Genomic DNA, 22,400 nt, shown 5'->3' on the forward strand with positions numbered 1-22,400 from the left:
CTGGGAGATGTTTACTCCAGAGCAGAGTCTCATTCTGAAAGGGAAATGAGAGCCCAACATACCTGGTTCACCCTTCTCTCCTGCCGACCCTGGGAATCCGTCACTGCCGGGCTCCCCTTTCTGGCCGGCCGGGCCCGTGAGACCAGGCGTCCCAGGAAGACCTCAAAGAGAAAGGTCAGATCGGTCAGGCATGGAACCTATCACGGCACCGTGATCTGCATGTAAAATGCACCACTCCTGACATTTTTCCAGGGAGCTGTACCTCCCACCCCCTAGCATGCCCAGCCTCCCCGAAGTTACTCCTGACACCCCTTCAGAAGGGACCCTCATGCGGCAACACCACCACTGCACTGTGACCCCCTAAAGCTGGTGAGAGTGGAGAGAAAGGACATCCATCTACCGTGCCGAACAGGAGAAGTTTCTAGACCCCATTGGAACCAGCTGTAAAAGCAGTTCTAGGTCTAACTGGTGGGAAGACCCTAGAAGTCCCCGTAGACTCAGTTTGTTCATCTGGAAGTGGAGGTGTGAGCCCAGCTGGTCATTCAGAGGTCACCCAGCCTTGAGGCCCCTTGGCTTCTTCTCCACAGGCCCCCATCTGTGTCCTAAAAAGTGGTCTCTACCTGCTTCTCCTTTGATGCCAGGGATGCCATCCAATCCCGGGAGGCCTTTGTCACCTTTTTCTCCAGGCAACCCGGGGCTTCCTAAAGAAAAACCAAAACACCAGAATTCCCATGACTTTGAGTTTCTCTCTGCCATCCTTGAACCCCGAGATCAGGAGGAGGCCGGCTCACTTACCTGGATAGCCAGCACTCCCTGGTGAGCCTTTGGGGCCCGGAGGCCCGGGCATCCCTGGGATCCCACTGCTTCCTTTCTCTCCCTTCTCTCCAGGGCTTCCTGGAAAACCTGCTACCCCTTGGTCTCCCTGTGGGTGAAAATTGGGCCCATTAATGTCATGTGTGTCCTTGGACATGCGTCTGGAGGTGCTCTCTGTATACATGGGACTGCAATGACTATCGCGTGGCAGAATTCCACTTCCAGCTTTCTAAGGGGAGAATCAAAGCCCTCTGAAAATGGAGGAAAAACTAGAAACCCAGAGCAAAGAGCAGTTGCCTGTTCTGCTTCTCGTGTTCCTTCTCCATTTCTCCCCATGATAACTCGCTACCCAAGCTCTCAGCACGTCCCGGATCCTCCTTGGGGACACAGGCCATGGATAGAAGGGGGAGGCAGGGAGATGTAAAAATCAACTGGAGAAGCCGTTCTGTGTTATGATTCATCGACTGTGTGGAGATGCTCAGTAAACGTTCCTCCAAAGCCTTTCTGCGGGGATGGGTGGGAGGGGCTTCCGCGGGGATGCTGTTACCTTTTCCCCGGGCCGTCCTGGAATCCCAATGCCAGGTAGACCCGCCTGCCCTTTCTCTCCTTTTGCTCCCTTTTCTCCAGGTGAGCCAGGGATGCCCTGCAGGCCAGGGAGGCCAGGCACACCTTTTTCTCCAGGTGTTCCTAGAAACACACACAATTGAAACAGAATGTGTGCTTAGCAGGTGCTAACGTTAAAAACAGGAAAGCGTCTCAACTACCGGCCAAGAATGAGACGGAAGAACAGGTATCCCCTCATTTCTCAAGTTGTAGTGATCCAGGCAGGCGCCAGCCCCCCAGACCACATTAGAACCACACAGGAAACGTTCCTCCTGTCTTTTAAAGACAATCACGTTACAAAGGGAGAAAAAAATACATTAACCGCTTAGCATGCTTCCTTTCCCAACAGCATTAAACACGGCTTCTGTGTCTTTCGTTCCGTAGTCAAACCTCATTATCTGAATGAATCAGAGGGGGCGAGAGGCAGGCCATGGAGAGTAAAAGTGTACCTACTTCCAGGACGGATGTGGGCAGTCAAACTAATTTATTAATAGGTACCAGGGGAAGCTGGCTTATGCCCGCCCCTGTAACTGACCCTCTGCGGCTGCTGGCTTGGTTGTTAGGGGCAGCTGTGAGTCGGCTGGTGATGCTATTGTAAGGAGAACTTGGATATTAAATTGCAGCCAAGGCCTGGGAGATTACTGCAACAAAGGGAACCCTGGTTGTCTTATTGCAACCAGCATCTGCCTAGCGGACTGAATGACAGGCCCAAGAGATTCGTTGCAAAAAGAATTTAAGAAGCCTTACTCCAGCCGCTGGGTGTTTATAGCTCGAGCAAAGTGACAACACGCCTCGCAAAGCCTTGGGAGGAGTGAGGGAGACGGGCTGGCTGCCCTGACCTCCTGCTCCAGGCAAGTTCTAAGAAGCAGTAGCACCTGGACCATCGGGGCCTGAGCCTTCCATCTGCTGCCTCTGCTCTGGTCGCTGTCACCGCCGCAAACGCTGATGGCAAAGCCTGGGAGGCCAGCTCGGGACCAGGGCAGAGGAGCCCAGGGGATTCTTCTGAGCTAATGTCAAAGGGCTTTACAGGCACGAGCTGCTTGCGCTGACACAACTGAATGGAGAATTAATCACCTCGACGGATCCACGTAGACGGATCACTTGGAGGTAACTGAAAGGTCATAGTGCACAGCCCGTGTTTTATTTTATTAAACTGTGACGGGTTTTGTTTGTTTGCTAGTTTAAGCAATGGCTGGAAGGTCAACCAAATGCCACCATCCCTAGGCAAGAGACCACACAGGATTGAAGATGTGAGTCTGTGTCAAAGACACGTCTCCCTGGATTACGTCCTCCGTGAAGCGGGTCTCGCCCGCAGACTCGTCCCACAAGCACCACATGTACAAGCACTGGGAAGGAAACTCCTTTCCTAAACCCCACATACCTGGCAGGCCCATTCCACCAACCGATCCTTTGGGTCCAGGAAGTCCCGGAGCACCTGGGGTCCCACTTATGCCCGGATCACCTTTAGGTCCTAGAATCATAAAGAGAAAAACCCAACAGGTCAACGCCCATGAAAACTGCCAGGTAACCTCTCCCCACACGAGCCCCTGCTGAGCTGGCGACCTTGAACTCCCTTCCATACCTGGCTGCCCAGGGTGTCCTGCCTGACCGTCCTTTCCGGGCACTCCTGGGGTTCCAGGATCTCCCCGGGATCCTTTATCACCAGTTGGGCCGATTTGTCCTGCACGACACACACACAAAAATAGTGACGACCACGTCTGCTTAAAATAAGACAAACTAGAAACACAGGTTGGTCTGACATCACGTGTGAAGAACTGAATAACTCGTTAGACACCCTCTCCCCCCTCCGAAGGTAAACTGTCCTCTGCGTTACCTTTTTCTCCTTGGTCTCCCTTCTGGCCCTTCATGCTGCCCATGTCCACTTTATCCATGGAGCCCGGCTTGCCAGGAAGACCCACATCTCCTTTATCACCCTTGAAGCCAGGGTCTCCCCTGGGTCCCGAGCTGCCCGGGAAGCCGTGGTCCCCTGTAGAAAGAAGAGGAGGCACCGAGTGACACCTGGCCAAGGGCCCCCAAGGCAGTGACAAGTGTGCTGTTCTTTCTGGTCAGTAGAAGCAACTGATAAACAACCTATAAAGAACTAACAGTCTGTTCAGTGGCGTTAAATGTGGCGTTAAATGGCGAGGGTCCGAGTTACCCAGAAGAATGTGACAGCAAGGAAATGAACAAAAAAGCCATTTTCTAGAATTCATTATTTGCGAGTAATTCCAACATAGGAGACTTCACTTATTAGTTTAAATAATCTATATTTTCTCTCCTTCTCAAATACCTTCACGACATCTGCTCAGTGGCCCCTCAATTCTATACGAAAGAACAGAATTTTCCTGTTCAACTAAACAAATGACCATTTTTATGTCTCACATTTAAAGTCAATTTCTTTTTTAAAAACAGTATTTGAACCAATTTCAAATATTAAGATAAGAAATAAAAAGTAAGACTTGTAAACTTCCCCTGTTTGCTAATTTGATTCCAAAGACTCAGTTGCTGTGACTGAATCTTCGAATGACTAAAAATACCACCATTTCTCAAAACAAAACAAAAAAACCGAAAACTCTACCATGCCAACAAGGAAACCCAGAAACCTGTCTTCTCTCTGACTTTTCGGCAGGGCACAGCCCTTCATCCCCAGGACCCCTGAGCGCCTCCTGGAAGAGGGGGTCTTCCGGACCCTAGCTTGATCTTCTTTCCCAGGCCTCTTGAAATGAACAATGATCTACGACTCTTGGAGAATTTCCCACAGGCATCGGGACACAGACACGAGATGGGCTTTTCCGGAGTCACGGCTGCCTACCTTTTTCACCCGGCAATCCTGGCACACCCGCTGGTCCTGGCGAGCCGGGCTGCCCGGGGGTCCCCATGACGCCCATCTCTCCCTTGGGACCTGTGGCCGGATGGAAGGACTGTGAACGCTGATGGCAGATGCCGAGCGAGGGTCATGAACAAGACCAGGTGAGGCGTCTCCCCAGCATCCACTTGGGTGGAGTTCACAGGTCATTTACCTGGGAACCCGGGCTGTCCAGGTGTGCCCTGCTGTCCAGGGATACCAGGCAGCCCCGACTGTCCCGTCAGGCCGGGGAGCCCCTGAGGCCCTTTGTCTCCTTTGGGGCCCGGCATGTCCAGGCCTGGGAATCCGGGGAAGCCCTTCTCTCCTTTCACTCCAGGAGGGCCTGAGGTGGGGAAGAGAAAGGGGGCGTCAGCAGGATCGACAGGGTGTCCTGCAGCATCCTGTACCCTGTTTAACTGTTACTTTCTGCAGAAGGTGTGTAGCCGTGCCCACGTCGGGGGTAGAGGGAAATGGCTTCCACCTTCTCAGATAGTGGTGTTTGGGGCCATCGGTGGGCAAACAACATCCCAAGACAAAGCCCTGCCTACCTGCCGTGAGCCGTCGGCAATTCCCACCCGGGCCCCTCCGCAGTATTCAGACCTAAGCCCAGCTTCTCTACGGTGTCTCTCCCTGGCTGTCCTGCCCTGGTCCACTCTCTCTGTCTCACTTCTAGAATGATTATTAAAGGCAAAGGTAGCTTCCAGACACGAACTCATTTTGTTTAAGTTACCTACAACTTACTAAACGTCTTATGGAAAGGTAAGATAGAGATACCGAGATACCGATCCTTCTAAATTAAACGGAAAAGGTAAAGAATATACAATATAAAGGGGAGGTGTCTTTGGCACATAAACCAAGCTCGGAGGGAGGAGAAGAAAGGCGCCTGTGACCTTACGTGTAAGCAAACAACCAAACCTACAGCCTCAGAATAGAACTGCCTTTTCCCCCTTTTAGTCACAGATTATGAGTTAGGGGAGGGAACATTCTGGAAGAACGTAGTATCACCTGATGACCCTGGGAGTCCCTGTCCTCCAGGGGGTCCCATAGCTCCAGGAGGGCCTATTCCGGGGGCTCCAGAAGCTCCTTTGGGACCTTGCAATCCAGGAGGTCCCGGGTCACCTGGATGGGGAAGAAATCGTGAAGGCATCACACGGGGACACAGCGGTGTCAGCGCCTACCACCCACTCACGCCGCTCGCCAGGAACCCGTCTAGAATTTTCATCATTCATTCAGCAAACGTTTACTGGGCCCTGATAGGTGCTCTGCGGACACACCATAAACAGACCCCGTCCCTACCACAAGATGGATTTGCCCGTATGAAGTTACCTCTGATTCCCTGAAGGCCTGCAGGGCCAATGGCGCCGTGCTCCCCAGGAACGCCTGGTCCCCCGACGTTTCCCTTCTCTCCAGGGGTGCCGGGGATGCCAGGGAGTCCCGGCAGACCTTTGAGTCCCGGCAGACCAACTCCAGGCTCGCCCTGGAAACCATGAAGCACAGAGAAGCCAGTGATCCTCAGAGCCCGCGATTTTATCAGGCCAAGGGCGTACGTGTTAACCGATGCTGCCGGTGCATTTATAAGAACGGTATTTGTCCCGCCTTCCAGTTGGCGAAGCTTCTTCACACCTATTGTTGCCTTTCAATCTCACTACAAGCCGAAAGGGAGGTAATTTTTATTATTTTCTTTCCACAAAGGAGGAAAGCCAAGGCTCCCCGGTTTGGACGGCTTGTCCACAGTCAGAGAGGCAGGAGCTCCTTCCGCTGGGTCTCGGCCCCTCGACTCTGCCGCCCTGAGTCTACACAGAGGGAACAACACCCAGCGTGCTGTGCGGCCAGCGAATGGGTATTAAGAGGTGGAAAGTTCCAGGACTGGAACAGAACTCCGTTTACTTCGTTTTTTTGATGAAATGAAAGCTCTCATGTCAAATTAAACGTTTAAAACCTTTTCATGAATCAAAGGGTTTTGACCCACACAGATGATTAAAAATAAAGGCAGTAGTTTGAGGGCCTGAAGGAGCACACCCCAGTTTAAGCACCGACGGGCCGTGTGAAGCAGAACGTGCGCATCATGTCACAGCGCCCCCCCCCCGCCCCCGGCATCCCTGAAGGCAACAACTTCCAGATGACGACCAGGTGGAGGTAAGTGGGCAGAAGTGGCGTATCCACACGGCCCTGCGGTGAAATTTGCAAACTGGAGGGAACTCAGTCCAAGGGATTTTGAAAAAGCTCAGTATTTCAAATCGTAAACCAAATCCTTAATTCCAGTTCCATTCGGCATCTACTAGCTCGTGAGCCGGTGTTTGAGGCGATCTACATACTGCGGTCACTGACTCACTTTCACACCCAGTGCGGGTCATCAGGGGAAGGCGGGGGTGTGTCACATAAAGAAGGCGTCCTTGGGCTTCCCTGGTGGCGCAGCGGTTGAGGGTCCGCCTGCCGATGTGGGGGACACGGGTTCGTGCCCCGGTCCGGGAAGATCCCACATGCCGCGGAGCGGCTGGGCCCGTGAGCCATGGCCACTGAGCCTGCGCGTCCGGAGCCTGTGCTCCGCAACGGGAGAGGCCACAACAGCGAGAGGCCCGCGTACCACAAAAAAAAAAAAAAAAAAAAAGAAGGCGTCCGAAGGCCACATGCTCCACGTCAGCCACACTGGGCAGGGACACCACCTCGGGTCAGGCGTTCCTCAGAAGGAACCTTCCCCGGCATCACCGAGGCACAGCTGCCAGCGCGCACCCCCGCCCACCCCCAAGGCGAGGGCAAGGGCTCTGTGCCGGCAAAGGCGCATCTCCTGGCCGTGGCCTTTTCCCAGGCAGGACAGACGCCTTCTGGCAATTTCAGTTCCTTTCCTTATGATCAGAACGGGAGAGGATCTAAGCAACAGTCCCCTGTGCTTGCTGAGTATCAGCAAGCAGCAGAGGGGTGTTCGAGGGCAAAGAGAAACCCGATGTCACACTCGTCCCGGGGTCCCCGACCAGGGCCCTTTGCCCCACGGTGACACTGGGTAACGTCCGGAGGTGTTTCTGGCGGTCACACTGGGCATGCACGTCGGGGTGCTCCTTTTGCATCTGTGGGTCGGGGCCACAGAGGCTGCGAAAGACCCCACGGTACTCAGGGCAGCCCCACCACGAGGAATCATTGGACCCGAATGTCAGTATCACTGAGGCTGCAGCCCGCCCTGCTGGGGGCTGTTAGGTCACTCAGGACAGTGGCTTCCAAACAGCTTTCTCCTTCCACTCGTGATATGACACACACTGTACCTGAGATCCAGGACACACACAGAGCCCACTCACAAAGCAGGAACAAGTGATTCTCCCCAAAATAGGCACGACCGCGTGCTACCCCGTGTACTTCGGTACTTCCCATCTGATGCTATTTCGTTCAAACACAAAACACGCTGACCCAACATACCATATGAGATTAACAGGCCACAATGTATGGGTCCAGTTCAGCACAAGGATGGGGAAACAGCAATCCAGAGAAGGCCCAGTACCCACCTTTTGGCCAGGCGGACCTGGGTTGCCAGGTAAGCCATTAAAACCTTGGCGACCGGGATTTCCAGGAGGTCCAGTGTCTCCAGGTAAACCGTCAACACCTGTTTGGAAGAGTCAAAAAAAATCATTCATGTAAAAATACCGTTCCCTACTTTCTCCACTTCTTTTACACCTGCTCAGATGAACCTGAACAGATGTGAGGGCGCCAACAAGGAAGAGGAGACCATCCTGGTCCAGGGAGCTCGCAGCGCCGGCCGCCCCTTCCTCTTTCTCCCTCACACCCGCCCCCTCCCTTCCTTTTCTTCTAAGCGCCTAGAACTTTTCTCTCCTATCCGCTCTTCACAAATGAACCAAACCCAACCCAACCCAACCAGCGTTTGCAGACTGGGAATGGCGATTTAAACTCTGCCAACTCCGAGTGTCGCCTGGTTAGAAATCCAGTCCGGATATCCCCACGCAGACCCGCATCTTAACAAGACCCTTCGTGATTCCTGGACACGTTCGAGTTTGAGAAGCACCACGTTAGACCACCTGTTCTCCAACTGCACCACACTGGAGGCACGTGGGGACATTTAGAGACTGGGTCCCGCCTCTGATGGGCTTTCTGACAGCTGCCCACGTGGCTATAAACGGCAGCAAAGTGTGAGAGCCGTTGGGCTAGGCTCTCTCTCTGTGTGATGGAAGGTTGGAGACACGCAGTGATCTGCAAGCTTGCAGAAACACAAACCTGAATCGCCCGTGGTGTAGGGCTGCTGTTTCGAGGGGCCTGACAGACAGTGCACGTAACTCCAGGCAGCTTCGTGCGATGTGGGCAAAGGGTCTCTGGTTAAGGAGGCCTTCCTCAGCTAAATTCTACCTGCCGTGATGGCAGTGGCCTGGTTCTCCCATGGAACACGCGGGAGGCCTGAGCACTGCCCCTGTGATGCTGGAGGGTCACTGAGGGGCCTTCTGCCCCATGAGCCTGGCAGAAGTGGCCATGAGCGCGGCGGGCATCACGCGGCTCCCGGAGAAACAGGCCGCTGCCTCCAGTCCCCGAGCTCGAAGGCCTGCAGCCTTGAGAGTGGGCGCGATGCAGAGCCCTAGACAAGAAGCCCGGAGGCTAGACAAGTCTTTAAACTAAGTTTTGGTGAAACGGCGGTCAAACTGGGGTCGGGATGCCGGCCCAGAGGGAAAAGACGTGCCCCTCACTGCTCACAGCCCTTCTGGGCTCTGGACCAAAGTCCCTAATGGCCAGTCTGCATATCAGTCTCCCTGAAGGACTAAGAAAGCAGCCAAAAGGGTGAAGCTGTCCTCTTTACTTCCTTACAATTTTCAGAAAGAAGTACTGGTTCTGGAACATCCACGCGTGTGAGGGCCTCTTCCCCAAGAGCAAGGCCCCCCCTCATATTCACCGCACCATCCCCCTGCCCTTCCCCCGCCTTCCAGACCAGCCTGGCCCAGGTCCCGGCGGGCTGTGTGCTCCCTTCACGGATGAGAGACCCCCCTGAGGGCAGGTTTAGGCAAACGTGGCATCTGCCAGCTCCCTGGGCAGCTTGGGGTCCTTAAGGTCCCAACCCCTTCCCCCCAAACCACTCAGCCGGGAGCACACGTCACCCATCACCTCGGTGACCGGAATCACCAGGCTGCACACGGCGCAGCTCTTTCGCTAACTCGCACATGGTGTGTTTACGTTCACCGCCTCTTTTCTCCTAGAATTCACGTAGGATGAGCGGAGAGACCACAGCCCTTGCTGCTAACCAGCGGGGACGGGCGCCACCACTGGGGCCCACGCGGGCAGTGGCCAGAGCAGCGGCCCCCCCAAAGCTGCCTCGTCCTGCGGGTTTACCTTTGGGGCCGGGAGGTCCTGGAAAGCCAATCCCGGGCTGGCCGACTGAACCCTTCTCTCCAGAGAGACCCGGCCTTCCCGGGGTTCCAGGAAAACCTCGGTCACCTGCGGTGAGAAAGACCAATGGTCAGCGTGAGAAAAACGTGAGCACATTTCCCCCACCCCAAGCCTCCAGGTGAACGAGACGCTGAGTACCTTGGGGCCCTTGGAACCCGGGAGACCCCGGAAGTCCTGTTGCTCCAGGGGGACCGGGTAAGGGCATGACCTTTCCTTCTTCACCCTTGGGACCTGGGGAAAAGAGCAAAGGACACAGCGTGAGGGCTGCCGCGTCACGTCCTCGTCTGCTCGCCTCCATCTCCTCCTTCTCCTTTTCTAGAATCTCTCACAGAGAGCGCCTCTTCTCCCAAAACGTCCAAAATGACCTAGACGTTTGTTTGACACAAGAATCCTTTAAGCGTCCGAAACAAGGGTCACGAAAAGCTAAAAACTCTACAGCAACAAACAGCGAGATGACCCTGGTATCAATGAATCTGCCTCAAAAAGTCAAAGTCTTTTCACCGTTCTCAGTGGCTCCGACAGGACTGGTTCTAAGCTGCTGTGATGCCCACATCTGGTGGGAAGTTATCTTCACGACGTGCCCCGTGGGTGATATCGTTACGCTAACAGTGAGCTGCACGGTTCTGCGGTATCTCCAGCCCAGGTAAGCCACCTTTTCTATCTCCAAACTGGGAGGTGCAGGCGCAGCCCCGGGTGCCCGTGCCTACGAGATCCACTGGGTGTCAGGATTGAGCCGTTACGAAAGGACCTAAGGGCTCATCTCCACTGAACCTTCACGTACCTTAAAGAACTCAGGATCTGAAGGGCCTCCCAGGGACAGCCAACACTTGCTTTCGCTACAGACTGTGGGAAGCACCAGGGCCTGACCCCAACACATCTTTGCTATCAGCTCCAGCCCTGGGAACAAGGCTTTTATGACCATCAGACTAAACACAGCTCTGGCAGATCAAAGAAGTCGGGTTTCTAATCCCAAAGCTGCCGGGGTCTGGATGGCCAAGGAACCCTCCAGAATGTGGACAGCTGACCGACAGCACTGTCAGCATTGCCTCTTTCGGGAACCCTCTTCCCATGCCGTCAAGACGTATCTGTATGTGTCCCACTGGCTTTTCTGATGGTAGTTTCTGGCCGAGAAAAAGAAGCCTGATTCCTTTGTACACGCTGCAAGTGTTCAGATTCCGGAAGCACGAAGAACACTTGAGATGGTGATTTGGGAACGAGGAGTGTGGGGTTAGTGATCAGAGGCCCCTTTCCGAGACCTGGGGTGTTTCTAAGTCAAACCCAGCATGTTCCTGCCCCGAAAGGAGTCGTAAGAGAGACGTTCCCGGGTTCCTTGCTAATCAAAGAACACTCATCAGTGGAGTCCTCGCTTAGTGAGTAACCAACGGTCACCCGACAATACCAAGAACCCATCCAGTGAGGCACTGTACTTGGGCCTCCGTCAGGGGCTGCTGATGTGTTCTGTATTACGAACCTGACAAACCCTACACTGGGTCCTCATAAGGAAACAACAGTTCCCAGTGGGGAGAGGAACTGGCGGAACTTGGGCTGGATACATGGCTCGGGACAGAATCGGCCAACGTGTGAGAACAAGAAGGCCAGACTGTCATCGCTGCTGAGTCTCTCCTGTTGGAAACCTCGATCTTCCAGCTCCTTAGTTACTATGCTTCTCCAGGCTTACCGGCCACACACCTTTAACCACCCCAAGTCACCTTGCATTCATTTCTACAACTCTTACTTAAGCCATCTTAGTCACAGCACACGTCCTTCTGTCCTCTGTGCCCAGGCCGTTCCTGGCCTCTTCTCCTCCAGGTTTCCTAGGCAATGATGTCAATGTTCCATTTCTTCCCGGAATCATCTTCAACTAATAAGTCACTGACGGTCTACTGTGCGCGGGGCCCGGGGACCCCCCCTTTCACTTCCGTCCCTGAAGATAAGCCCGTCGTGAGGACGCAGTGGAGCACATCCGTGGGAAACCCTCACGCAGCCCCCTCCCACGTTCTCCACCAAAGCCCGGGCGGTGGGCTCCAGGAGGGCGGGCGGCCTCTGAGTTGCTTCCTCTCTGGTCGCTTAGCTCAGCGCGTGGCACACAGAACCACGTGATAAAACAGTCAACAAACGGCTGGAACTACCCCGAAATTCAACAGCCAAGTCCAAGCAGCTGTGGATCAGTCAGTGTGTGCACATCAGCGGAAGGGTGAAGGTAAGTATGTGGCTTGGGATACACAGAAGCCAAAAGGGACCGCGCATCGGGGAGAAACAGAAAACGGGCTCAGGCTGGTGTCACTTCCACACGGAAGGCTGACCTTCTCTGCTGCACATGGCGTACTTATTTATAAGGAAATCACCTAGACCTTCAAGTTCCTGTCATCTAGATCCTACACGCCACTGGCCCATCTCATAAAGGAAGGAACGAGATACAGAAACGCTAAGGAAAGGTTGCTCAGGTCACATCCCCCCCTCCTGGCAGGACTGAAACCAGACCCACGTCCCCATGTCGCTGAGCCCAGGGCACTGGAGGTCCTCAGGCCTCACCTGGCAGGCCTGGGGACCCGGGGTTTCCCGGAAAGCCCATCTGTCCTTTGTCACCAATGGGGCCAATAGGGCCAAACCCTGGAGGCCCAGGAGGGCCGACGTCACCACGGCTGCCGGGGAATCCAACTCCTCCCGGGGGGCCACGTTCTCCTTTTAATCCTACTGAACCCTGAAGCGAAAAGAGAAAAAGACGAGTTATCAGCAGACATACCAGCACTCCGAGCCGCGTCGCATTTTTCCACCACCCGTGGTAAAAAGTGCCGGAGTTTAACTAGCTGTGCTACTTATTAACTTCAACCCGTCTGCAGAGGTCACCTTGTAGTTAATAAATGAAACCGGCATTCTCTCCTCTAGGCTGAGCAAGCGCCCTCCCCACCCACACATAAGGAGACACTCCAAAGAGGAAGGCACTTCTATCTGGAATCTTCTTGGAAAGGGTGACTTGAACGCCGCTAACTTTAAAATTCACCTCCCGGCCGACATATGGAGGTCTTTTCAGTTCCCCCAGCTGCATCAGAAGACACTGACCCCTTATCACCTAATCGTGCAAGTCAGGGTTATCACACCTAGGCTTACAGACTACAGCTTTCCAGTGAACGTGAGACAAGTTCGTTTACAAGGACCCCCTCCCCGAGTGAAAACAGGTCAACGGGAGACCAATTCCTCCTTCTTCCATTCTTTGCATATCCATCATCTGTCAAGCGCACGTTCAAAGTCTGGGAATCAACATACCGGGGAGCCTTTGGGGCCGGGCAGACCCGGATGGCCGTCTCTTCCGGGAGAGCCTGCTCTCCCTGGCATGCCGGGTTGGCCTGGGAAGCCTGGGTCTCCTTTGTCACCCTTGAGTCGAATATCGAAGTAAATCTCGCCAGGCTCGCCCTTGGCTCCTGGCTGGCCCATCAGCCCTGGCACACCTTGCGGTCCCTGCGAGAACAAAGCCTTGTGAGGCCGCCACCGAAGACGCCCAACCATAGAGCAAACCAGCAGCAGGGAAATCAGGACGCCACCTTGGAAAGCGGGGACGGGTTTAGAGCTCCCTGTTCCCTGTGTAGGAGCAAAAAAAGCCAGCAGCTCTGTGACAGAGCCCTGAGCTGACCTCACTGCTGTGCTGCCCTTAAAAAGCCTCTAGTAATGGAGACGGGGACAGGGCGGGGGAGTGACGGAGGAGCTCTGGGCTCAGCCCGGAGATCAGTCCTTAGGTAACTTTCTCGTCTCTTACAACTGCTGACATTCCCAAGAACAGGTCGGCTACGGTTGGAAGGGGCTGGATGTGCGATTCCCTGGGCCCAGGAACCAGAGATGGAGGCTGAGAACAGCCACGTTCCCTAAGTCTGGTCAGTGCTGAAATCACACAGCTTGCCTTTCACGCTCACAGCCCTGATTCCGGAAGAGATGAGGAGGCCCAGAGCACCCAAGAGGAAAGTCGGGGAAGGGAGCCTCAGGCCAGCTCTGTAACTGGGATGTTGAGCCGTCAGCAGAATAGAATTAACTTTCCCGAGAGGCACACGGGAACACGTCTCTGTTCCTGGAAAGGGGAATCTTCAAGGAATGCCCACCCCCTAGATGGTTCCCCCTCCAGGTCCCCTTGAGAGTGGGATTCACCAGAAAGAGGCCCAAGGCTTTAAACAACTGTCTCAGTTACCTGTTCTCTGAGAGAGGGATCTCTTCAACCTCCCCGCTCACCTGGCAGAATTTAAACCCTTGTGGAATTCATGTTGTTTGAATTCCTTTTTGTAAACTCCCTTTGAAACGGTTCTTGGATGTAGGTGAACCACAGTGCGTGCACGCACGTGCACGCGCACACACACACACACACACACACCTCTGTGTGTACCTATAATATGTACGCCTCAAAGTACTGGACACAGCTGGTCGGAGCTGGCCCTGAGCTGGAAGTGCCCCTTGTGACAGAGGACCCTTCACTCAGATCTACTCGGGGAAGGAATGGGGAAGATACCCGATCTATCGTATTTACTCTAGTCCCACTATCTCCACCAGCCACCCGCCAGGAAGTCTAGCAGAGGACATGGGAAATTCATTATCTGGTTGAAAGCTGCTGTGGTATTTTGTAGCTTTTTCTCTCTAGTTAACATTAGCTCCCGTGCCTCCCTAAGGCCCAGCGAATCTTGGAAGCCCTTCCACATAGGCCCAGGTGGGCTTCTCCCGTGTTTCCTCGGTGTACTGTATGGTCCTCGTTGCTCTCTTAGGGACGTTTCCTTGCCTTCTGTCTCTCCACTAGCCTTTCAGGGCTGTGAGGGCAGGACCAAGGCTTCCTGTCTTTGTGCGCTTAATGTCTACAAGAGGGATGTACCGGAGGACGTGTATGTCGAACCAGCAATGTTCACCAGTAAAAAGTAAATGCCAAGGTAAGAAATGACAACCAGTGCACATTCTTCTCAAACCAGAAGCACCCCTTATGTTATTTCATGTGGATTCTTCACCGCTTAGAAGTATAGTATCTTCTGATACTATGAGCACAGGGTGAGAAAAACACAAGTTTTTATTTTCATACTGATGACCGTGTCAGTCATCGTTTTACTTAAGGGAGAAATCTAGGATTTCTTTGAAAATTGACCTTTACAACCCTAGGACATCTCATGTGGATTCTTTGCTGAGCCTAAGTGATCCAAGGGTCTTTTGAAGCACATGCCCTAGGATAAATGTCAGGGAATCAGACGCTGCCTTGGAAGTTTGCCCTTGGCTACATAAATTGGAGAAGATCTGACAACTCGTGCAGACTGCTTCTAGAGAGTGGTGCCCCTACGGGCAAAGTGGGGAGAAGTTCGTTTCAATTAACACAGGTCACTCCCAGGGACCCCAGACCTGCCCGGGGGCTGGGCTTCGTCATCTCAGCCTGGAACCCGCCTCTTGTGGTCTGTCCTCCTTTCCCCACATCGAACCCTCAGCTTTCAGAGGACGTGTCCCAGAAACGCTACATAAATCAAAGGCAGCATCAGAGCTTTCTTCATTGGAATCTACTTTCCAGTTTGCTCCGCTGCTTTGTGGAGCCTCCTTTAGCGTCCAGCCAAAGTCGAAATAAGGGTACCACATTTCTGAGCTAGTTAAACCACGGAGCTATGATATAGCATCTAATAAAAGGAAAATTATGATCTTCTCTTAGGTTATTTACCCACAGAACAATTTTTAGAAGTGTTCTCCCTCTACACCAAGAAGATGCTCCCTGGATGGACAAGGCACGGGAACTCGCATTTTTTGTTGTACATTTTCTTTGTTTTTTTCTTTATCATGACTTCTCCTCAACCATCCTCCTTCCTCTTTTCTCATTCATATTGGATTTGGGGCTGGGGAGGGGCGGGTGTCTGGACTGGGTTCCAGGCAGAGTTGAGGCAGGAAGTATTCCAGGAAGGCTGAGTAGATAAAGACCGTGCCCAGACTATGTCTGTTGCCTTCAAAGTTGTTCCCACTTTGATCCCCACCACAGTCAGAGTTCCCAGCTTTGTGAACTTCCAACTTATTTAGAAATATGTTAAACAATTGCGACTTCTAACTTAGCTCCCCAGGCACCGGGGAAGTTCTGGAAAGCAGAAGCCCATGACTTAACTTCAAAAGGAGAAAACTATTGCTGGATTCCAGCTGTTTCATTCCTATTTCAACTCACTTTTGCCCTGACCTGCTTTTACAGAACCTTCCAGAAATATCTTCTTAAATTACAAATGTTAAAGACCTACAAACAAAAAGAATAATGCTACAGATTTGACTTTCCATTTACGACAAAAGAAAAGGAAAAAAGGAATGAAAGAAATTGTAGAAACCGGTTAATGCTTAACAGAACTGAGAAGCACAAAGAAAATAGGAGAACAAAGCCCAAAGGCTTAAAAACTTTAGAAATAGAGCTGATTACATGCACAAAAAGATAACGTCCTTCAATATTTAAGATTATTACTATAATCTGCTATTCAATGGCTTCTTTTAAAACAACGTAGAAAGGTTAAGAAAATGGTGTTCTGTCTAACAGAAAGGTTTCATGGCCTTGTGATCGAGATATTTCATTTATAGATTTGAAAAAGTGTCTTTGCCCTAGATGTTGGTGATAGTTTTCAAATTCTGCACCTGTAAGAAGAAGAAGAAGAAAGGAATAGTTCAAGTTCGTAGAGGAAAGTCGGCCAGTTCTGCTTCGCTGCCACAGACACCATCAGCGCTGACCTTATTCACTGACAAGCTTTAGATTATCTGGTGTGAGAATGGATGACTGTGTAAAAAGACAACTCAACAGTGTGGCTGCGAGAGGTGACCCTTGGTGGTACCAGAGACCCTGCGGGCAAGTGACCACCAGCACCCTGTCGTGCCTGGAAACAGGCAAGTGGCGACTGGATTCTGACCAGGTGGGAAGAAAGGCAAGTTGGGGTGCAGGTTCTGGATACAATGGTCCTACTCATTCTCAGGTCAATCAGTCAGGAGAGACACGGGGAGTGATTCTAACTGCTCGACAAAGTCATCCTTTACCAGCTCCCAAATAAAGCAGGAGTCCACGTGCAAATGCAAAGATACATGCCTTTGCTGGTTTGCTCGGTGGCAACTTCGAATATGTCTAGGAACTCAGACAGGTTTACTTACAGGCAATCCTTCAAGACCATCCCTGCCGGGTAAACCTCTGTCGCCCTTGGCCCCTGGCTGTCCTGGGAAACCTTTCGCAAGAGACAGAGGAAAGATTCAGCACATTGTTGATGAGACACTTTCTAAGAGCTCAAAACATTTTTACCTTTTCAAGATTCAAAAGTCCAAAGATCTTTATACTAAGTGGATGACGTTTGAAGCAGCTCGAGACAGTAATAACAAAAATGCCCAGGATGGGCTCAGAAGGGGGACGAGTGAGCCCCAAATGCACACAAGTAACACTGACGCAGAATGGCTGCAAACCCCTGCCCGCACGCCCAGAGGCCACTTGAACCAAGCAGGTAGCCCCCTCTGAGATAAGGAAATTTGCAGAGCTGTGTGAACCACATGCTGCTATCCTTTGACGAGGAAATCTTTCCGACACTGAATTTTCAAGTCATCTTGATAATTTTCAACAAAATGGACAAATCCTAGAAGTGTGGCTTCACGCTCTCATCTCGTGTTTTAGTTGATGGAGAAAATCAGGTCAGGGAGTAAGATATGCTTCTCTGTGAAGGTTCCAACCCATCAAAGCAAATTCTGACCTGGTCCCTTTCACAATTGGGGCCTTACCTATTTCTCCGGGGGGTCCCTGTGGCCCTGGGGGCCCACGGAGTCCTGTTGAGTCACAGATGAGACAACTGTCTCCTTTTTGACCTAAAAAAGGAGACACGGGGTATTGTATAGAACAGGGGAGCAGAATTATACAGAACAGTGACAGCACAGGAGAGGGAAGAGGAGGCCACCCTTTACCTAACACCCGCTCCAGACGCGTCCATCTGCCAGTGGCCGCGTGTCCCTGACACGGGGCCCACCCTCCGCCCTCAGCATTCATCACAGGTAACCACGGGTGCCCTTCTAAGGAATCCCATCCTTCCGCCCTGCCAAGGCACAGGCCCTGCCTCACTAAAAAGTGATCCAGAACTCCATCTGCCCATCAGCCTGAGATGACTCGACTCTATCATTTTGTCTCTAATTCTAAAACTTCCCATCATCTTTCTCTTTGCTTTTGTATTTTTTAGCCAACTGCACATGTAACTCCTGGACTTTAAACCTATGTTCCAGGCTGAAAAATGACAGATGGGAGTAAGAAGGTACAAAGTCCAGGGCAAAGACCTGACCTGACATGGAGGACCCAAGAGGAGAGGGACCCCGGCACATGAAAATGGGAGGAAATGCCTTTCTTTGGAAACTCTAACCTCTTACATCTTGATTTTCAAACTAAGCAAAAAGGCCTTCGAGTGTCTTAGATGTGCGTGTGTCCTGAACCTTGAATGTCAGGCTTCTAGGCACAGGTAAGGCAAACAGAGAGCAGAGCACACGTGCAGGAGCTGTCACTCAGGGGTCACGGAGGCTGGGTTGTGTGCCCCTCGTCCCCTCACCCTGACCGGCACCCGAGCCCCAGGCACACCCCACACCAGGCCCCAGTGTCGGGAACAAGGGCAGAACAGGAGCGCGTCAGTGGGAGGGATGCACTGTTAGTTGCCTAGTAACCCAGCCAAGCTGCAGGTGCTATGGGATCCGTGGCTGTCTGCTCCTGAGGCTGGAAGTGGATGGCGGGGAGACCTCACACTGCAGTCTGGGCAGGGGGACGGCTCCACTGCAGGAGCGTGACGGCACAGGAGGAAAGAGGCTCCTCTTAGGAGCCGGGGGATGGACGAACACACCTCTCAGTACAAAGAACCTTCTGGCCACCGGCTCCATCACAAAATGGAACGGCCCACCTCAGAAAGTGCTAAGCAACTGGTAACTAGGGAGATTCACGAAAAACAAGTGACACGCCAACCGGTGGCACGATCCTCCCCGCCTGAATTCTAAGATCACTTCCATCTAAGGTTCTGCAACTTCCATGGCTGTCAAAATTCTAAGACATCTTCCACGCATTTGAGCTTCAGACTTTGGAAGAGCAAAAATTCTTTGCGATCCAAAGCCAGAAATGGGACCCACAGGGATCAGTTTTGGGGGGCCTCCCTCTCTTTGTTCTACTCCCTGGGTATTAAGAGACATATACTGAATAACTATGGGAACATCCTTTGTTTACTCCACTCTAAGACGGGACTGTTTGTGCAGTGATACTCCATCGTTCCCAAGATAGTGAAGGATTAGGATGCGTCCCGCGTTGGCATGACAGACGACACTTGAAACGTTTAAGATAAAACTCAGAGCCAAGGGTGGAGGTGGCGGATTCGTCAGCGCAGATCTGCTCACACTGATTACGGAAACTGGGATTGAGGGGTGGTGAGCGTTCTGTACACACTTGGGATCCGGCTTCAAGGAAAGACGTGCATTCTTGGAGAATGCAATCTCTGACTTTGAACCAAACGATCGCAGGAAGGTATCAGTCTGAGAATTTAACCTGCTGACCCCACAGAGGGTAAAGAACAGGGTCTCTGACTTGAGGGCCCGTCTCCCCGTTGTCTCCCAGCTGACAACTGTCTCTTCAACGCCCAACAATCTCAGCAGAGCTGTAGGGAGACACATCTGAGGCATGGATTTTGAGGACAGCTTCAAATAATGGGAGAAGATACCCACGTCCACTCAAAGCCAGGAAGTATGTAGAAATGTATCCCACGCCCAAGCACAATCAGCATTTTTTAAAAAATTAAATCTCTTACCTTTTTCTCCAACTTCGCCTGTCAATCCCGGCTGCCCCGCACTTCCGGGAGGACCCTGGTCACCTGGCGGCCCGGGCTGGCATTCCACAATTCCATCTGCAATGGACGTTTAACGATTAGAGGGTCACTCCCACCCAACTGAAGCTAGAGGTGTTTTCACCCTCTCTTGATTCAATCTATTACAAAACCAAACTTTATTCAGGTTATTTGGCGAGTATTAGAAATCCAGCCGTGGCCGGCTTTGAAACAATCCTAGTACGTTAACTTGTAAAACGTGACCAGCGCACACAGCGTCCGTCCATGCCCCGTCACGAGCCGTCGATGCTAAAGTTTCTATTTTCCAGTTCTAATGCTTACTTCAGCTCATCAGCCCTGTCCTGAAACAGATCTCATGTTACCTTGCGAGGTACACACCATCGCCCTTACGTCACAGATGAAGAAACTGAGGCTCAAAGACTTAAATGATTTGTCCACAGAGGTAGGAACCTCTGTGAAGTCAACACAGAGACTTCAGCAACATTATGCCTTTTTTTCCTCCTGAGCAAACTTACAGCGAAGTACTCTTTATTTTAGAGACACAGACCGCCCGTGGGAAAACACCTCTAACTGTTTGTTCCTATTCAATTCTGAGCATCATTGATGTGCAGAAGCACGAAAATGAACTGCAGTGACGCAAACACCATCCGTTGTGGGTTCTAGTAAGAAAAAGGTATTGTTTTCGAATATACACAGTGATAAGAGTTTATATTTCCTCCTCCAATATGTTTGAAGGAAAATGGCAGAGTGCGTGCTTGAACGTGGCACCGGTCACAACCGTAGCCCGGACATTCACGGCGGCAGCTCCTGCAGCCCCCAGCTCACACATCAGCTCCACAGGGATGGACAGAGGGTGAGAAGAATCTGCAGCCTTTTGGGCTTTTCACAAGGGATGCTGGGGCAATGGTGGGTGTGCTCTCCCCAAACACAAAGGCCTAAAAAAGAGCCCAAACTTCTCCGTCTCGTCACTTTGTTTAGAGCTCAGAGGAAAAAGTTTCAAGTGTGTAAGAAATGAAGTCCAGGGGTTTTTTGTTTGCTTGTTGATGATGTTTTCCTGGGAGCTTCTCTGAATAAAGCACAGGTGAGGAGGAACCCTGGGGTGGCCGTATCTCTGCCCTGGGTCCTCTGGCTCTGGCCGGCTCCTTGGTGACCCCATCGGTCTTGAACAGAGTGGAGTCGTTTTTATGCTTCAGAAAGCTTCTCTAAATTCCGTGCCTGGGAAGAACTCATTCCCAGACCTGCAAGCTGAGGTGGCTGGACTCCCCGATTCTGGAAACACAGGTGCGTGAACACTGACAGGTGTAAAATTATTACTTTTCCAGAACACACCTCCTGCCAGCCTCCTCTCCATCAGAATCCCTACACACCCCTGGTAGGAAGGCAAGTTACCATCCTCATCAAAATGAATTTTAAATAATTTTAAGTCTAAAGCAAGAATACAGGGACGTGTCTGAGGAGTTATGAAAGGCAAGTTCAGGTTCGACGTTTACACGGTCTGCTCAGGGAGGCTCGGCCGTCGAGGGCGGGGAGAGCTGCAGCCACACGGGACCAGAGCCCAGGAGCGGATAGGGCTGTAGGCGGCTCCACGCTCCCTGGGTAATGAGCAGTCGAAGGGTCCCAAGGTGGCGACTCGTTAAGATGCAGCCTCTTTAACGTGCACTGTAAACGTGTGTAAAAATCTCATCGATAAATGATCACTCAGCACGCTGTGAGTGCGAATCACCTAATTGGCACAGACTGGAAAGGGCAACCCGGAAACCTGGAGGGTACCTATCACAACGTATTCAGCCGACACATCCTACACAATTCACAGCAGGGAGAAGTTCAAGTCTTTCCATGAGATTTGTTCGCATTTCAGAACTGGCAAACTGCGAATATGAAAAAAAGGTTCTAGATCTCCCCAGGGTTGGCTCTCTCGCCAGGGTCTTTGCCGATCACTCTTATTAAAGCTAGAACCCACGCACGGCCCAGACCTCTGTCTTCCCTTCCCGGCTTCCTTTCCTCCTGGATTTGTCACCTCCTGCTACCACATAATCTCCTGATACTTATTTACTCGATTTCTGTCTCAGAATGCACGCCCCAGGAGGACAGCGTTGTTTTGTGGGCTTTGTCACAGGTCTTAGGGCAGCGCCTGGCGTATCGTAGGCACGCCAATGTTTGTTGAATGAGTAAGTGACCAAGGAATGAACAACAGGTCCGAGGAAATTCACGCTGATCTGTTCCCAGTGAAGATTCACACGTGGAATCGCTTGTTCCATCCAGTCCGTATCTGGCTCCCTACGTAGCTTCATCCGTGAGAAGTCCTTTCATGGAGATGGGTCTGTATTCCAGCAAATAAGCCACCCGGCACCTACAGCATGGAGACCCCCTTCCCATAACCCACACAGGACCCGTGCCTCAGACTCTCAGCTGAGCACACGCTGGAGGTCTGAACCTACGCCCACTGGAACGATTAGTTTAAATCCCCTCAAAGTTTCTTGTATTTTGCATTGCGATTACCTTGGAGTCACAGGGCCCCCTTCACGGAATCAAGAGGTTCCTGTTCTGTGCTCAGCTTTGATAGTGGGCAGACGAGAAAAATCCAGGTAAACTACCATTCAGATTTGAAATCACTTACAGACAAAGCAGCCCCTTCTGTGTGTGTGTGTGTGTGTGTGTGTGCGTGTGCGTGTGTGTGTGTGTGTGTGTGTGTGTCTTAGTACCAGCTTGTGTCTCTAGATGAACAGAATGCGTTCCTTTCCCAGTAAGAACCCTACAACTCAACTGGTTTGCTTTCTAACTTTAGATGCTGGTTAGGTTGGCCCCTATTCCTCTAAACCAGTTTCATTAGTTCACTCTTCCTTTCTGCAGTGACGAACTTTGCAAAGACAACTAAGTGAGATACGAACAATGCATAAGTTGCTGGACACCCAGCCTCTGGCACTACACCTTCCCCAGCCCAGCTTAGCCCTGCCCCCCATCTGTCCTGGACA

General features: G+C 52.1%; 1 protein-coding gene across 1 annotated transcript in view; it reads right to left on the bottom strand.

The window, feature by feature from the left end:
- Positions 1-22,400, bottom strand: part of COL4A1 (collagen type IV alpha 1 chain) — a 145,851-nt gene that overhangs the window by 17,967 nt on the left and 105,484 nt on the right. Inside the window, exons 22-40 of the mRNA XM_079902561.1 lie at positions 19,393-19,488; positions 17,351-17,434; positions 16,739-16,809; positions 12,896-13,087; positions 12,164-12,332; positions 9,770-9,862; positions 9,575-9,679; positions 7,753-7,850; positions 5,588-5,738; positions 5,267-5,380; positions 4,437-4,604; positions 4,229-4,318; positions 3,251-3,403; positions 2,999-3,097; positions 2,798-2,887; positions 1,361-1,500; positions 796-922; positions 621-701; positions 63-161 (exon numbers count right to left, since the gene is read on the bottom strand). Coding sequence (XP_079758687.1) covers positions 63-161; positions 621-701; positions 796-922; positions 1,361-1,500; positions 2,798-2,887; positions 2,999-3,097; positions 3,251-3,403; positions 4,229-4,318; positions 4,437-4,604; positions 5,267-5,380; positions 5,588-5,738; positions 7,753-7,850; positions 9,575-9,679; positions 9,770-9,862; positions 12,164-12,332; positions 12,896-13,087; positions 16,739-16,809; positions 17,351-17,434; positions 19,393-19,488 — 2,220 coding nt within the window. The remainder of the gene's footprint in view (positions 1-62; positions 162-620; positions 702-795; positions 923-1,360; positions 1,501-2,797; positions 2,888-2,998; positions 3,098-3,250; positions 3,404-4,228; positions 4,319-4,436; positions 4,605-5,266; positions 5,381-5,587; positions 5,739-7,752; positions 7,851-9,574; positions 9,680-9,769; positions 9,863-12,163; positions 12,333-12,895; positions 13,088-16,738; positions 16,810-17,350; positions 17,435-19,392; positions 19,489-22,400) is intronic.

Source organism: Stenella coeruleoalba (genome assembly GCF_951394435.1).
Source record: "Stenella coeruleoalba genome assembly, chromosome: 18".
Classification (NCBI taxonomy): domain Eukaryota; kingdom Metazoa; phylum Chordata; class Mammalia; order Artiodactyla; family Delphinidae; genus Stenella; species Stenella coeruleoalba.